Source organism: Macaca thibetana, chromosome 7 (assembly GCF_024542745.1).
Source record: "Macaca thibetana thibetana isolate TM-01 chromosome 7, ASM2454274v1, whole genome shotgun sequence".
NCBI lineage: Eukaryota > Metazoa > Chordata > Mammalia > Primates > Cercopithecidae > Macaca > Macaca thibetana.
In genome coordinates this window covers 109500690-109518120 of record NC_065584.1, presented here as the reverse complement: position 1 = coordinate 109518120, position 17431 = coordinate 109500690, and the positions used below count along the sequence as shown (strand labels likewise).

General features: G+C 41.1%; 1 protein-coding gene across 1 annotated transcript in view; it reads right to left on the bottom strand.

Moving 5' to 3' along the window:
* Window positions 1-343: 343 nt before the first annotated feature.
* Window positions 344-17431, bottom strand: part of OCA2 (OCA2 melanosomal transmembrane protein) — a 333377-nt gene continuing 316289 nt past the window's right edge. The window contains exon 23 of the mRNA XM_050796132.1: window positions 344-930. Coding sequence (XP_050652089.1) covers window positions 846-930 — 85 coding nt within the window. The 3' untranslated portion in view covers window positions 344-845. The remainder of the gene's footprint in view (window positions 931-17431) is intronic.

Here is a 17431-nt window from a genome sequence, read left to right as displayed (position 1 = left end):
CAGGGCTCCCCCTTGATCTTTGTTCTCATTACCTTTGCCTTTCAGGAATGCTGCACAAAAGAACTGCATTTAATAAACACTGACTGAGCCACAGTGTCCTGCAGGGAGAGCAGGGCTGAGCGTATCCACTGTACACCTGCATAATTGATGAAAATAGCATGCACCACTTGCAAAATGGAAAATCATTACTCTTGGCTGTTAAATGTGTAAAATATCCCTTAAAAGATATCTATGATCTTCGGCAAGTCAAATTTCTGGACTTTTAATTGATAACTTTAAAACTGCAGAGAAAAACATAAATGGATAAAATGCAATTTTACATAATGTAAGCTACTCCAAAGCCTTTTATCAAGGAACAGTTTAATATATAAAATGTTTCCTTATAAGCAGTAAACCTTTTCCCAGAAAGTCTATATTCAGAGAGCATACAATTTGAGTGCTGGTTATTTTAACATGAAAAGTGATTACAAGAAAAAACAAACTGTGTTTAGCCTCAAGAGAATTGACAATTAAACAGCACAAGCAATTTTGGGTGCATGTGTGTCTTTTCCTATGTATAGCAGGAAGGGTTTTGAAACATACGTATTTTTCTGGAGGAGAATCTCAAGTTATCTCGTGTTTTCTACATTTTGTCCTTGGGGAGAAAGGACACAGAGAGGAGGCCACGGTGTTCCAGCATTCACCGGAATTAGTGTTAGTGTCAAGGTCTATTCCACTGTGTCTCCATAGCATCTCCAGGGTAAGCACCTTTTCTTCTCCAAACAGTGGTGTCAGGGTAGTTTTATGACTGATGGGTTGTGATGGATGAAGTTTCCTTTAGTTTTCGAGTGACAGATGGATGTCTATTAATTCCATCCCACCACCACATGAGCCACAAGAAGATAACACATCCCAACGATGCAGGACACAATCATCATTGGGAAGCCCAACCTGAAATACAAAGAGAAATGAGTTATGGCATCCGAAATCTGGACAGCCTCATGAGATATGGACTCGTAGCTCATGGGAACATGGCCTTAGCACCTTTGCATTTTCACAACGTTCACTACCTTTTATTTCTATAAATCAGAAAGTTGTAGACTAAATTATGTGAATGCATGCTGCTATTAGACATCTTGCATTGTGTGCAATTTTATTTGAGACCTGCTTAAGGTTTTCTCAAAATTTTAATGGCTATATGGAGCCTCTGTTTGTTCATCTATAATGTTAGACTGTTGGTCTTTCAATGCCATGTGCTGGGCCACCATTTAAATCTCTGGATGTTTCCTCTGCTTGTGTCATCTTCCAACTTTTCTTCTCCGGAGATTTCCCAGAGATCCCACTTTCCCACAGGCTCCTGAAGTCCCTCACACTTAAGGCCAAGGAGAGCTGGAGAAGTAGTGTTGGAAAGTAAGGCCAACTGTTGTCTAAGGAAAGGAATAGGGAAGAAGAAGTTTTTCTTCTGTGGTCGGTGAGGTTGAGACATGTGGACAAGGAGGGCATGCACAGATACAAAAGCAGTCATAAGAAGAGGAAAGCATCCCTCATTGTGTGCCACCTCCACTGTACCTGCATCTCCACAAATTCTGACCCCAGCTTCCAAGGACTGACAGATGCCACTTGGCATGGGTAATGCATGCTCTGTAGCCATTGCTCAGTGCTGCTCGGTCACTGAGGGAAGCCCCTGCAAATATTACGATTTTGGTTTCAAAAGGCTTAAGTTTTTTAGCAGTAAGAGCCTAGCATGTGGTAATTATAATAGTAAGGATCATGACATTCTCTCTTCCCTGGCCATAAGTGTAGGAAGAGGCTACTCAGAAAGAGCCACAGCAAGAGTCCCTCAACAGAGCTACAGTTAAACACAAAAACTGCATCCAAGAGCGAGACAGCTCCTGAAATTCTAGAGCAGACTTGGGCATTTCAAGAAAGTGGTAGGATTCTCTTGGCTTCTCTTCTGAACACATTTTATTTTACAAAACAAACAAACAAAAAGAAACACAGACCATATTTTGGGAAAACTACTTAAATTTCTTGAACTTTATTAACTTTTTTTTTTTTAATTTTTTAAATTTATTTATTATTATTATACTTTAAGTTGTAGGGTACATGTGCATAACGTGCAGGTTTGTTACATATGTATACTTGTGCCATGTTGGTGTGCTGCACCCATCAACTTGTCATTTACATCAGGTATAACTCCCAATGCAATCCCTCCCCACTCCCCCCTCCCCATGATAGGCCCCGGTGTGTGATGTTCCCCTTCCTGAGTCCAAGTGATCTCATTGTTCAGTTCCCACCTATGAGTGAGAACATGCGGTGTTTGGTTTTCTGTTCTTGTGATAGTTTGCTAAGAATGATGGTTTCCAGCTGCATCCATGTCGCTACAAAGGACACAAACTCATCCTTTTTATGGCTGCATAGTATTCCATGGTGTATATGTGCCACATTTTCTTAATCCAATCTGTCACTGATGGACATTTAGGTTGATTCCAAGTCTTTGCTATTGTGAATAGTGCTGCAATAAACATACGTGTGCATGTGTCTTTATAGTAGCATAATTTATAATCTCTTGGGTATATACCCAGTAATGGGATGGCTGGGTCATATGGTACATCTAGTTCTAGATCCTTGAGGAATCGCCATACTGTTTTCCATAATGGTTGAACTAGTTTACAATCCCACCAACAGTGTAAAAGTGTTCCTATTTCTCCACATCCTCTCCAGCACCTGTTGTTTCCTGACTTTTTAATGATCGCCATTCTAACTGGTGTGAGATGGTATCTCATTGTGGTTTGGATTTGCATTTCTCTGATGGCCAGTGATGATGAGCATTTTTTCATGTGTCTGTTGGCTGTATGAATGTCTTCTTTTGAGAAATGTCTGTTCATATCCTTTGCCCACTTTTTGATGGGGTTGTTTTTTTCTTGTAAATTTGTTTGAGTTCTTTGTAGGTTCTGGATATTAGTCCTTTGTCAGATGAGTAGATTGCAAAAATTTTCTCCCATTCTGTAGGTTGTCTGTTCACTCTGATGGTAGTTTCTTTTGCTGTGCAGAAGCTCTTTAATGAGATCCCATTTGTCAATTTTGGCTTTTGCTGCCGTTGCTTTTGGTGTTTTAGACATGAAGTCTTTGCCCATGCCTATGTCCTGAATGGTACTACCTAGGTTTTCCTCTAGGATTTTTATGGTATTAGGTCTAACATTTAAGTCGCTAATCCATCTTGAATTAATTTTCGTATAAGGAGTAAGGAAAGGATCCAGTTTCAGCTTTCTACTTATGGCTAGCCAATTTTCCCAGCACCATTTATTAAATAGGGAATCCTTTCCCCATTTCTTGTTTCTCTCAGGTTTGTCAAAGATCAGATGGCTGTAGATGTGTGGTATTTTTTCTGAGGACTCTGTTCTGTTCCATTGGTCTATCTCTCTGTTTTGGTACCAGTACCATGCTGTTTTGGTTACTGTAGCCTTGTAGTATAGTTTGAAGTCAGGTAGCGTGATGCCTCCAGCTTTGTTCTTTTGACTTAGGATTGTCTTGGAGATGCGGGCTCTTTTTTGGTTCCATATGAATTTTAAAGCAATTTTTTCCAATTCTGTGAAGAAACTCATTGGTAGCTTGATGGGGATGGCATTGAATCTATAAATTACCTTGGGCAGTATGGCCATTTTCACGATATTGATTCTTCCTATCCATGAGCATGGTATGTTCTTCCATTTGTTTGTGTCCTCTTTTATTTCACTGAGCAGTGGTTTGTAGTTCTCCTTGAAGAGGTCCTTTACATCCCTTGTAAGTTGGATTCCTAGGTATTTTATTCTCTTTGAAGCAATTGTGAATGGAAGTTCATTCCTGATTTGGCTCTCTGTTTGTCTGTTACTGGTGTATAAGAATGCTTGTGATTTTTGCACATTAATTTTGTATCCTGAGACTTTGCTGAAGTTGCTTATCAGCTTAAGGAGATTTTGGGCTGAAACAATAGGGTTTTCTAAATATACAATCATGTCATCTGCAAACAGGGACAATTTGATTTCTTCTTTTCCTAACTGAATACCCTTGATTTCTTTCTCTTGCCTAATTGCCCTAGCCAGAACTTCCAACACTATGTTGAATAGGAGTGGTGAGAGAGGGCATCCCTGTCTTGTGCCAGTTTTCAAAGGGAATTTTTCCAGTTTTTGCCCATTCAGTATGATATTGGCTGTGGGTTTGTCATAAATAGCTCTTATTATTTTGAGGTACGTTCCATCAATACCGAATTTATTGAGTGTTTTTAGCATGAAGGGCTGTTGAATTTTGTCAAAAGCCTTTTCTGCATCTATTGAGATAATCATGTGGTTCTTGTCTTTGGTTCTGTTTATATGCTGGATTATGTTTATTGATTTGCGAATGTTGAACCGGCCTTGCATCCCAGGGATGAAGCCCACTTGATCATGGTGGATAAGCTTTTTGATGTGTTGCTGAATCCGGTTTGCCAGTATTTTATTGAGGATTTTTGCATCGATGTTCATCAGGGATATTGGTCTAAAATTCTCTTTTTTTGTTGTGTCTCTGCCAGGCTTTGGTATCAGGATGATGTTGGCCTCATAAAATGAGTTAGGGAGGATTCCCTCTTTTTCTATTGATTGGAATAGTTTCAGTACCTCTGGTAGAATTCAGCTGTGAATCCATCTGGTCCTGGACTTTTTTTGGTTGGTAGGCTATTAATTATTGCCTCAATTTCAGAGCCTGCTATTGGTCTATTCAGGGATTCAACTTCTTCCTGGTTTAGTCTTGGAAGAGTGTAAGTGTCCAGGAAATTATCCATTTCCTCTAGATTTTCCAGTTTATTTGCATAGAGGTGTTTATAGTATTCTCTGATGGTAGTTTGTATTTCTGTGGGGTCGGTGGTGATATCCCCTTTATCATTTTTAATTGCGTCGATTTGATTCTTCTCTCTTTTCTTCTTTATTAGTCTTGCTAGTGGTCTGTCAATTTTGTTGATCTTTTCAAAAAAACCAACTCCTGGATTCAATGATTTTTTGGAGGGTTTTTTGTGTCTCTATCTCCTTCAGTTCTGCTCTGATCTTAGTTATTTCTTGCCTTCTGCTAGCTTTCGAAAGTGTTTGCTCTTGCTTCTCTAGTTCTTTTAATTGCGATGTTAGAGTGTCAATTTTAGATCTTTCCTGCTTTCTCTTGTGGGCATTTAGTGCTATAAATTTCCCTCTACACACTGCTTTAAATGTGTCCCAGAGATTCTGGTATGTTGTATCTTTGTTCTCATTGGTTTCAAAGAACATCTTTATTTCTGCCTTCATTTCGTTATGTACCCAGTAGTCATTCAGGAGCAGGTTGTTCGGTTTCCATGTAGTTGAGCGGTTTTGATTGAGTTTCTTAGTCCTGAGTTCTAGTTTGATTGCACTGTGGTCTGAGAGACAGTTTGTTATAATTTCTGTTCTTGTACATTTGCTGAGGAGTGCTTTACTTCCAATTACGTGGTCAATTTTGGAGTAAGTACGATGTGGTGCTGAGAAGAATGTATATTCTGTTGATTTGAGGTGGAGAGTTCTATAGATGTCTATTAGGTCTGCTTGCTGCAGAGATGAGTTCAATTCCTGGATATCCTTGTTAACTTTCTGTCTCGTTGATCTGTCTAATGTTGACAGTGGAGTGTTGAAGTCTCCCATTATTATTGTATGGGAGTCTAAGTCTCTTTGTAAGTCTCTAAGGACTTGCTTGATGAATCTGGGTGCTCCTGTATTGGGTGCATATATATTTAGGATAGTTAGCTCTTCCTGTTGAATTGATCCCTTTACCATTATGTAATGGCCTTCTTTGTCTCTTTTGATCTTTGATGGTTTAAAGTCTGTTTTATCAGAGACTAGTATTGCAACCCCTGCTTTTTTTTGTTCTCCATTTGCTTGGTAAATCTTCCTCCATCCCTTTATTTTGAGCCTATGTATGTCTCTGCGTGTGAGATGGGTCTCCTGAATACAGCAGACTGATGGGTCTTGACTCTTTATCCAGTTTGCCAGTCTGTGTCTTTTAATTGGAGCATTTAGTCCATTTACATTTAAGGTTAAGATTGTTATGTGTGAACTTGATCCTGCCATTATGATATTAACTGGTTATTTTGCTCGTTAGTTGATGCAGTTTCTTCCTAGCCTCGATGGTCTTTACATTTTGGCATGTTTTTGCAATGGCTGGTACCGGTTGTCCTTTCCATGTTTAGTGCTTCCTTCAGGGTCTCTTGTAAGGCAGGCCTAGTGGTGACAAAATCTCTAAGGATTTGCTTATCTGTAAAGGATTTTATTTCTCCTTCACTTATGAAACTTAGTTTGGCTGGATATGAAATTCTGGGTTTAAAATTCTTTTCTTTAAGAATGTTGAATATTGGCCCCCACTCTCTTCTGGCTTGGAGAGTTTCTGCCGAGAGATCTGCTGTTAGTCTGATGGGCTTCCCTTTGTGGGTAACCCGACCTTTCTCTCTGGCTGCCCTTAAGATTTTTTTCCTTCATTTCAACTTTGGTGAATCTGGCAATTATGTGTCTTGGAGTTGCTCTTCTCGAGGAGTATCTTTGTGGCGTTCTCTGTATTTCCTGGATTTGAATGTTGGCCTGCCCTACTAGGTTGGGGAAGTTCTCCTGGATGATATCCTGAAGAGTGTTTTTCCAACTTGCTTCCATTTTCCCCCTCACTTTCAGGCACCCCAATCAGACGTAGATTTGGTCTTTTTACATAATCCCATACTTCTTGCAGGCTTTGTTCATTTCTTTTTCTTCTTTTTTCTTTTGGTTTCTCTTCTCGCTTCATTTCATTCATTTGATCCTCAATCGCAGATACTCTTTCTTCCAGTTGATCGAGTCGGTTACTGAAGCTTGTGCATTTGTCACGTATTTCTCGTGTCATGGTTTTCATCTCTTTCATTTCGTTGAGGACCTTCTCTGCATTAATTACTCTAGCCATCAATTCTTCCACTTTTTTTTCAAGATTTTAGTTTCTTTGCGCTGGGTACGTAATTCCTCTTTTAGCTCTGAGAAATTTGATGGACTGAAGCCTTCTTCTCTCATCTCGTCAAAGTCATTCTCCGTCAAGCTTTGATCTATTGCTGGTTATGAGCTGCACTCCTTTGCCAGGGGAGATGCGCTCTTATTTTTTTAATTTCCAGCTTTTCTGCCCTGCTTTTTCCCCATCTTTGTGGTTTTATCTGCCTCTGGTCTTTGATGATGGTGATGTACTGATGGGGTTTTGGTGTAGGTGTCCTTCCTGTTTGATAGTTTTCCTTCTAACAGTCAGGACCCTCAGCTGTAGGTCTGTTGGAGATTGCTTGAGGTCCACTCCAGACCCTGTTTGCCTGGGTATCAGCAGCAGAGGCTGCAGAAGATAGAATATTTCTGAACAGCGAGTGTACCTGTCTGATTCTTGCTTTGGAAGCTTCCTCTCAGGGGTGTACTCCACCCTGTGAGGTGTGGGGTGTCAGACTGCCCTTAGTGGGGGATGTCTCCCAGTTAGGCTACTCAGGGGTCAGGGACCCACTTGAGCAGGGAGTCTGTCCCTTCTCAGATCTCAACCTCCGTGTTGGGAGATCCACTGCTCTCTTCAAAGCTGTCAGACAGAGTCCTTTGCGTCTGCAGAGTTTTCTGCTGCGTTTGTTATTGTTTACTGTGCCCTGTCCCCAGAGGTGAGTCTACAGAGACAGGCAGGTTTCCTTGAGCTGCTGTGAGCTCCACCCAGTTCGAGCTTCCCAGCAGCTTTGTTTACCTACTTAAGCCTCAGCAATGGCGGGCGCCCCTCCCCCAGCCTCGCTGCTGCCTTGCCGGTAGATCACAGACTGCTGTGCTAGCAATAAGGGAGGCTCCGTGGGTGTGGGACCCTCCCGGCCAGGTGTGGGATATGATCTCCTGGTGTGCCTGTTTGCTTAAAGCGCAGTATTGGGGTGGGAGTTACCCGATTTTCCAGGTGTTGTGTGTCTCAGTTCCCCTGGCTAGGAAAAGGGATTCCCTTCCCCCTTGCGCTTCCCAGGTGAGGCAATGCCTCGCCCTGCTTCAGCTCTCGCTGGTCAGGCTGCAGCAGCTGACCAGCACTGATCCTCCGGCACTCCCCAGTGAGATGAACCCAGTACCTCAGTTGAAAATGCAGAAATCACCGGTCTTCTGTGTCGCTCGTGCTGGGAGTTGGGGACTGGAGCTGTTCCTATTCGGCCATCTTGCTCCACCCCCTAACTTTGTTTTTGAAAATAACTGAACATGTTTGCAAAATATCAGCCGTGATCATTGAATTCTGGAAAAACACAACAACCCACGACAGTGTCTGGTCAACTCCAGGCATCACAGACATCACTGCAAGCCTTCATGTAAACACAAAGCCTTTGTTCCTCTGTGACAGATTGTGTAGAGTGAGTCAGTGTCAGATAAAATGCTGAGAGTCTCAATCTGGGTGCTAAGACACCTGGTCATGTTTCAGAAGCAAATTCACCTTGTCAAGGGGCAAATTCCACAAAAAGCATACCTTGCTTGAGAAGCCCAAGACTGGAGAAAGTTCCTGGTGGGTGGTTTTGCCATGCCCCCAAGTGAGAGTCACTGATGTCTTGGGGATGGCACCAATGCAGAGAAGGAGCATCACGTAGCATCACCAAACATTTTCATTTCACCCAGAACTGATGCAAGCACTCAGACCCATCGGAAACCCTACTGTCCCTCACAACACCTAGTCACTGTGACACTCTCCACGCTCAGGACCCTCTCAACTGCCCACACTGCCTTCTGGAATTGGCATCATCACACCTACTGGAGAGGCAGGATGTTGAGAGGTAAGCAGGCTTGCCTGGGTCTCTCAGATAGTTTGCTCTGGTGCGACAATCCAAATGCATCAGTCTAACTCTAAAGTGTGTACTCTTAATCACTACATATGCTGCCTCCCTGTGGACATGGATAAACCATAACAATGGCAACTTGCCATTAGTAAGTAAATGACTTACTGAAGATCTGCTGTATGCTAAGGGCCTCATAGACTAGATGTTGATGTTATCTATTATTTCCCAAACATAGTGAGGCATGTCATGTTTTCCCTATTATACAGATGAAGAAATTGAAGCTTGTATATAGTAGGGAACTTGACAAAGGTCACCACCAGTATAAGGCAGAGATGGTGTCTTGGAATATTCTTCTGGCTTCAAAACCCAAATGCATTTTCCCAACACAGACAGGTACCCCAATACACTAGCTTAGGGCTCTAGTTTTCAATTCCTGCTCTTGCCCAGTGGCATCACTTTGGAAAAGTATTAAATGTCTCCATAACTCAATTTTTTTAATAAAATGAAGGTAATAACAGTACCTAAGAGTGCTATGAGGATTCCATGAGTTCACCCTTATAAATCCCTTAGAACAGTGAGAACAGTGTTTGGCCACATAATGAGTCCTCAACAAGTTTTAGACACAGACCAGTGCTCCTCAAACCAGGGCACATGCACCAAAGTGCAAGTTGACAGGGATTACAAAGTGCCCAAAATCACAGAGTAAGCCTGGAGCACCTCCCTGGTGCATGAATTGTGTTTGGTGATAAGGAATTTAACGACACAAATACATATGAGTTTACTGGAGAAGAGAATGTAATTGTTTTAGTCTCCAATTAAAGACGATAAAGCAGGCTTCTAGTTCTGAAGCAAGATGAAGTGGATGCATTTCTTCCAATTCGTCCCACTGAGCAGAGCTAAAAACTTGGCATTTTATAGAAAACAAGCATAAGGAGACTGTAAAGATGAAGAGGAAGCAGATCAGCTGGGGGCCTTGGGATCCCGAAGAATGGCATAGAGATAGGTTTCCTTTTTGTTTCCCCTCATATGTCCTAGACTAGGTGCTGGGAAGCTGGTATGTCAGTGGGTACTACAAAGAAAACAAAAAGCCCCAAGAGAAGCCTGCTCTCCCTAGCCAGAAAGCCAGGAAAGGGGCACTAAAGCTAGACATAACACTCCTAGATAATAACTGCTCCCGCCAAATTCCACAGGAAAAAAAAGTAAGCTCCTTGGTGAAGGCCAAGTGGGAACCAGAACTTCCACACTCACCAGACTGTAACAAGCCCCTCTCCTGTGGTAACAGCAAAGACCACGTGGGGATCCTGTGAGCCAGGGGTGTTTCAAGTTGAATGAGAAAAGTCAATCAACAGAAGCTAATACTGCGGTGATACAGATGTCGAAATTATCTGAAAAGGATTTCAAAGCAGCTACCATAAAAATTCTTCAACAAGCAATGAGAAACACACTTGAAATAAATGAAAAAAATGGAAAGTCTCAGACAAGAAATCAAAATTATAAAGGAGGACCACATGGAAATTTTAGAACTGAAAATGAAACAACTGAAGTAAAACTCTAACGGAATGGGCACCATAATATAATGGAGAGTATAAAGGAAAGAATCGGGGAACTTGAAGATACAACAACAGAAATTATTCATCTGAAAAATGAAAAAAGACTAAAAAACAAAAGGAACCAACCCTCAGCGATCTGTGGGACACGAACAAAAGATCTAACATTTGTATCATTGGAGAAAGAGGGCAGGGATGAAAAGATATTCAAAGAAATAATGATTTAAAAATTGGTAAAAGATATAAACCTAGAGATTTAAGAAGCTGGGCAAATCCTAAAAAGGCTAGACACCCCCCAAATCTATGCCAAGACACAACAATCCACAAATCGAACTCATGAAAACTAAAGAAAGATAAAATTTCTTGAAAGCAGTGAGAGATAAATGACAATTTGCCTATAGAGAAAAACTACAAGTCTCTCCTCAGAAACCACGGAGGCCAGAAAAAAGTGGCGTAATATTTTTAACTGCTAAAAGGCAAGAACAATCAACCCAGATTTCTATATCCATCAAATATATCCTTCAGGAATGAAGGGAGACTCAAGACATTCTCAGATGATGAAAAACTAGAAGAGCAGCAGACTTACCCTGAAAGTACTGCTAAGAAGGTCTTCAAACAGAAATGAAATGATAAAAAGAAGGAATCTTGGAGTATCAGGAAGAAATAACAAGAAAGAGCAAATGTATGGTTAAATATGATACACTTTCTTTTTCATCTTGAGTTTTCAAATTATGTTTGATGGCTGAAACAAAATAAAATAGCAAAATAGTAAAAGCACAGATAAAGATAAACCATACAAACAGTAATCAAAAGAGTAGGAATGGCTATATTAATATCACATGAAGTATATTTCAGAGCAAAGAACATTTCCAAGGCAGAGAGGGATATTGCATATAGATAAAACAATCCACCAGGAGATCATAGTTATCCTGAATGTGTATTCACCAAATAACTAGGCTGAAAAATACATGAAACAAAAACTGACAAAATGACAAGAGAAAGTAAATGACAAGAGAAAGTGGCACATGCACAAATGGATTATAGACTGACAAATCCACTATTATAGATGGAGACTTTTACTCTCTCTCTACAATTCATGGAAGAACTAAAAAGAAATTCAGCAGAGAGAACTCAGCAATATCTCCCAGCAATCAAATCTTGCTGATACTATAAAGTGCTCCAGCTAACAGCAGAATGCACATTCTTTTCAGCATCCAAGAAATATTCAGCAAGACAGATCATATCCTGGCCCAAAAAACAAACATCAACAAGTTTAAAAGAATTCCAATTATAAAGAGAGTTTTTTTTCTTACCATAAGCAATCAAACTGGAAATCAGAGAAATCAGTAACAGAAAGGTAACAAGAAACTATCCAAGCATTTTCAGGTTAAAGATCATACTTCTAAATAATTCACAGATCTGAGAGATTGTCACAAGGAAAGTAAAAGAAAACACATTGAACTGAATGAAAATGGAGCATCATTTTCTAATTTATGATCTCTGTGTTACCTCAACCCTATAAAGAAAATCATCTAGGAAAAGAAAGCAAATTAAAAACTACAGCTAACATCTCACTCGTTGAGAGGGAAATGTATAGCACTAAATGTTTGTATTAGAAAAGAGAAAAGGTCTTAAATCAGTAATTTAAGTTCCCATCTTAAGGAAATAGAAAAGAATTTAAAAATAAACCCAAAAACAAGCAGAAGAAAAGAAATAATAAAGATAAGAGCATAAATTCATGAATTTAAAAATAGGAAAACAGTGGGGAAAAATCAATGAAGCAAAGCTGATTTTTTTTAAAAGATCAATAAAATTAACCAACTTCTAGAAGGACTGACAAGTAAAAAGAGAAAAAAGACATAAATGATCAGTATCAATGAAAGAGGCGTTATCACAACAGACCCTGAAGACATCAAAAGATTAAAAGTTTCTCATATTAACTACTGTTGTACTATTAACAATTGTAAACATATACACTTAACAACTAGAATGAAATAATTTAACTCACCCTATGTATATTAGAAAATTTAAACTGGTAGTTAGAGACCTTCCAAAAAAGAAAACTGTATGGCCAGATTGTCTCACTGGTGAATTCTGCAAAATATTTAAAGAACTAACACTAATTCTATACAAATGCTACCAGAAAATAGAAGGGAAGGGAACATCATTTTCTAACTTATTTTATGATCCCTGTACTACCTCAACCCTATAAAGAAAATCATCTAGGAAAAGGAAGCAAATGAAGAAACTACAGCTAACATAATACTTAATGGTGAGAAACTGAATGCTTCTCTTGCACAGGATTCTCACCACTCTTATTCGACATAGTACTGAAAGCCCAAGTCAGTATAATAAGGCAAAAGACACACAAACTAAAATAGATGAAATAAAATTCTCTCCACTTGCACTTGACATAATAGTTTACATTTAAAAATCCCAAGAAATCAAAGAAGAAGAAGAAAAAAAAGCAAAACAAAACACTTCTAAAACTAATCAGTGAGCAGTAAGTTCAGTAAGGACCACAACACAAGATCAACATTCAAACACTATTTTTTCCTATATACTACCAATTAATACACAAAAATAAAAATTAAAAACACAATACCACTTAAAATCACTACAATTAAAATTAAACACTTAGGCATAAACTTAAATCTTGTTTTAAACTTAAATCTTGTTTTAACTTACAGCACACCAGCATCTGTGCTGTAAGTTACAAAACGGTGATTAAAAAAAAAAAAAAAAACCCAAAGCAGTTCTAGATAAATGGAGAGACACAGAGTGTTCATGAATGGAAGACTCAACATAGACAAAATGTTGATTTGCCCCAAATTGATTCTAGGTTTAATGCAATTCCTAGCAAGAATTTTTCTAGCCACAGACAAGCTTATCCTAAAATGTATATGGAAAAGCACAGGCTTTAGAATAGCAAAGACAATCTTAGCAAAGAAGAATTGAATGGGAGACTCATTCTATCCAACATGAAAGTCTACTGTGTAGCGCCAGTCATCAAGGCAGTACAGCACGGAGGCAGATATAGACACATGGACCAATGGGCCAGAACACAGAACCTGAAAACAGACCCACAAAGACATGCCCAACTTATTTTTTTTAAGATACGGGGTCTCACTCTGTCATCCAGGCTGGAGCGCATTGGCATCACCACAGCTCCCTGCAGCCTCCACCTCCCAGGCTCAGGGGATGCTCTTGCCTCAGCCTCCCAGCCAGCTGGAACCACAGGTGCCACCATGCTCAACATGCCCAACTTATTTTTGACAAAGATGTGAAAGTGAGTCTTTGCAAGAACAGCCTTTTCTTTCTTTATATAAATGTAAGGGGTATAAGTGCAGTTTCATAACATGGACATACTGCATAGTGGTGAGGTCTGGGCTTTTAGTGTAACATCACCAGAATAATGTACTTTTAAGTAATTTCCCATCCCTCACCCTCTCCCACCCTCCCACCCTTCTGAGTCTACAATGTCTATTATTCCATACTCTATGTCCATGTGAGACACAGCAGACACAGGACTCAGCCCACCCCCACTAATGTATTTTTCCATACATGCCCATTGGCCAGACCTTGCAAGCTGTCTGAAGAAACTGAGATAAGCAGCTTCCCACCATAAATCTTATTCAAGTTGCCATACCTGCTGACTGCAGGACCTCAAAAACCTAAAACAAGCAACATCCTAACATAAACATCACTCAAAAAAAGTTAACTCCATCACCAGCATGTACCTAAGAGCAGAATAATGAGCCATCTTTAACCTATGATGTATTATAATACTAAAATCCCCACCCAGGGAGAGGCTTATCTGCCATTTTCTAATCATGTGGCGTACGGTTCACCATGCCCCCTGACCAGCCTGTGCACTCTCACACTCCACCCTGCACATCAGTGATGCTTACCTACTTCACGAATCATGCATGTCGCCCTCCTTAAGACACCACAATGCACTCCCTTCAGGGTGTCAGCCAGGTAAATTTTGTTCCTGCACTAAATCTCCCTTATGCCCAACCTTTCTGGGCATAAGTCTTAATGGACCTTGTCTAAAAACAGTTTGCCTAACCTTGTGTTAATTTCTATTACGCTGAGAGCCAAAAATCTCATGCTAATAACATGTGTACATGTTATTTAAGCTCCTGCTTATAAGTGAGGACACGTGGCATTTGTCTGTCTGTTTCTGAGTTATTTCACTTAAGAAAAGGACCTCCAGTTCCATCCATGTTGCCACAGATGATATGATTTCATTTGTTATGGCTGAGTAGTATTCCACTGGGCATATATGCCACACTTTAGGATGCCCTTTTTGACAAATACTTCTAGAGCAATTGGGTATCTAAATGTTAGAAAATAAATTTCAACCTCAACCTCACACTTTATACAAGCATTAACTCGTAATGGATCATGGATTTAAATGCAAAATGTAAAACTACAAAACATTGAGAAGAAAGCATAGGATAAAAATCTAAGGCCTACAGTTTAGTGAAGAGTTCCTAGGCATGACACCAAAGGTATGATTCCGTAAGAAAAAAAAAAATTTTTTTATAAAATCAACTTCATCAAAATAAAAATAATTTTAAACATTTGCTCAATAAAAGACCCTGCTAAGACAGTATAAAGACATGCTGCTGACTAGGAGAAGACATTTGCAGACCATAGACCAGTCAAAGGATTCTTATCTAGAATATATGAAGAGATCTCAAAACTCAATGGTACAAACACCAAACAATCCAATTAGAAAATGAGCAAAAGATATGAAGAGACATTTCATTGAAGCTGTATGAGTGGAAAACCACACATAAAAAGATGCCTCACATCACTAGCCATCAGGGAAGTGGGCGATGATGCGGCTGCTGTGAGTGCTTGTGATGCTGGCATGATGGAGATGTCCCTGGCTGTGGGAGGGCCCTTCCTGTGGGGAGACAGGCAGCCGGTGCCCACTACACTGCTGGCTAGCTCAGAGCCGGGTGCTTTCCTGGGAAGCAGGGCTGCTGGGCCGGGAGGAGACTGTGCCCCAGGGAGAAGGTGAGGCTGCCCTGGCATTGAGCAGGAGTGAGTGGTGAGGACCTGGCAAAGGTAGGTGAAGACAGCCTCTGTGTCCATTTAACAAGGCAGAGTTTCAGACAGGGTGCAAGGCAGCCGGAGAGACATTTACTATTCACTGAGCTTCAGGAGAGCTGATCGCCCCAGGCCAAGGCCAACACTGCCCAGTGTCCTCACTAAGAAACCCCTCAGGGCACAGGTTCCAACTTAGCCATTGGGAGGTGGGGGCGTGGGGAGTGGAGAGAGACTGAGAGAGAGAGAGATAGGAGGGAAGGGAGAGGGAGAGAGAGACAGAGGGAGAAATGGGAGTCACTGAGAAACAGAAGGGACAGGGGAGAGAGAGACAGACAGAAGGAAAAAGGGAGAGGGATCAGAGGAAGTACAGAAAGAGGGAAGAGGGAGAGGGGGAGGGAGAGAGAAAGAAGGAGGGACAGAGAGAAGGAGAGAGGGAAAGAGAGAGAGAGGGGAAAATAGAGGGGAGAGAGGAGAGGCAGGAGGGGGAGGAGACTGGCATCAAATGCCAGCTCTAGTATTTTATATTCTGGCTTCATCATCTGCTTACTGGGTTACCATCAGCCAACAAAAACTAACACTCACACCGAAAGGCATTTTGCACATTCCACACGATCCCTGAAAGAGCCCTTATCTCATAAAGATGCACACAGTAGGGCTTCCATGGATGAAACTCTGCCCTTCCAGTCCAGAGACAACTCAAGGTAAACTGCCCCCTTTTTATAGACCAGGAGCCAACAAACTACAGCCCCAGGCCAAATGTGGTCACCGCCTTTTTCTTGTGAGGAAACTCCGCTGAGACTGGGACGCAGCTGCCCATGCATTTGTTTGCTGTCTATGGCCGCCCCAGAGCCACCAAGGCAGAGTCCAGTGGAGCGGTTGGACAGAGGCTTTGTGATCCACAAAGCCTGAAATATGCAGTCGCCCTTACTGAAAACATTTGCTGCCCCTAAGAATATCAGGTCCTGGGAAGGTGACAGTGTTACCGGAAAGGGGTCCTGATCCAGACCCAAGAGAGGGTTCTTGGATCTTGCACAGGAAAAAATTTGAGGTGAATCCATAGAGTAAAGTGTATTAAGAACACAAAGGAATAAAGAATGGCTAGTCCATAGGCAGAGCAGCAGCTTGGGCTGCTGGACTAAGGATACGTGTAGCTATTTCTTGATTATATGCTAAACAAGGGGTGTATTATTCATGAGTTTTCCAGGACAGGGGTGGGCAATTCAAGAACTGAGGGTTCCTCCCATTTTTAGACCGTATAGGGTAACTTCCTGATGTTGACGTGGCATTTGTGAACTGTCAAGGTGCTGGTGGGCGTGTCTGTTACCAGATGAACGTGGCAGGCCAGGTTTCACTGACGCAGGCCTCCATAACAACTGCCTCAGCACTGAGTGGTTCGGTTCAATATCAAAAGCTGAGAGAGCCAGTGCCCCGTTATACAAAGACTGGAATGCAACAAAATCCCACCAAGAATTTGGCCCAGGCCTCTCCAAGATAACGAGGGAATTCTTAACAGGACCCGTTCAGGATTAAGCAAGTTTTACTGGGGGTCTGAAGGAACTCCCCAAACATCCATGATTTAGCAGGAGACAAGACCATCACCCCAGCACCTGGAACCGTTTAGATGAAGTAAATTTACTGAGGTTCCAGAGGAAGGTCTTCAGGACTCAAGTGTTAGTTACAGATAAGAAGTTAATCACTTATGTCTTTAGATGAATGAATCACACTTACATGTAGACATATAGCTTAGAAGGTTATTGCTGGAAGGCTGTGATCTCGAGTTGGTCTGGAGATATTTTCCAGGCCTTCTTCCTGTAACCAGTTACAGAAATAAAACTCTTTCCTTTCCCAGTTCATCTGCATCCCATTATTGGGCCTCGAGAATAAGAAGCCCAACCCTCAGTTTGGTCTGGGAACAGGAATGCATTATAATTAGTGTATGATGAGCCGTGCGAACAATCAGAGGTCACTGTCATCGCTATCTTGGTTTTGGTGGGTTTTGGCCAGTTTCTTTAATGCAACCTGTTTTATCAGCAAGGTCTTTGTGACTTATATCTTGTGCCAA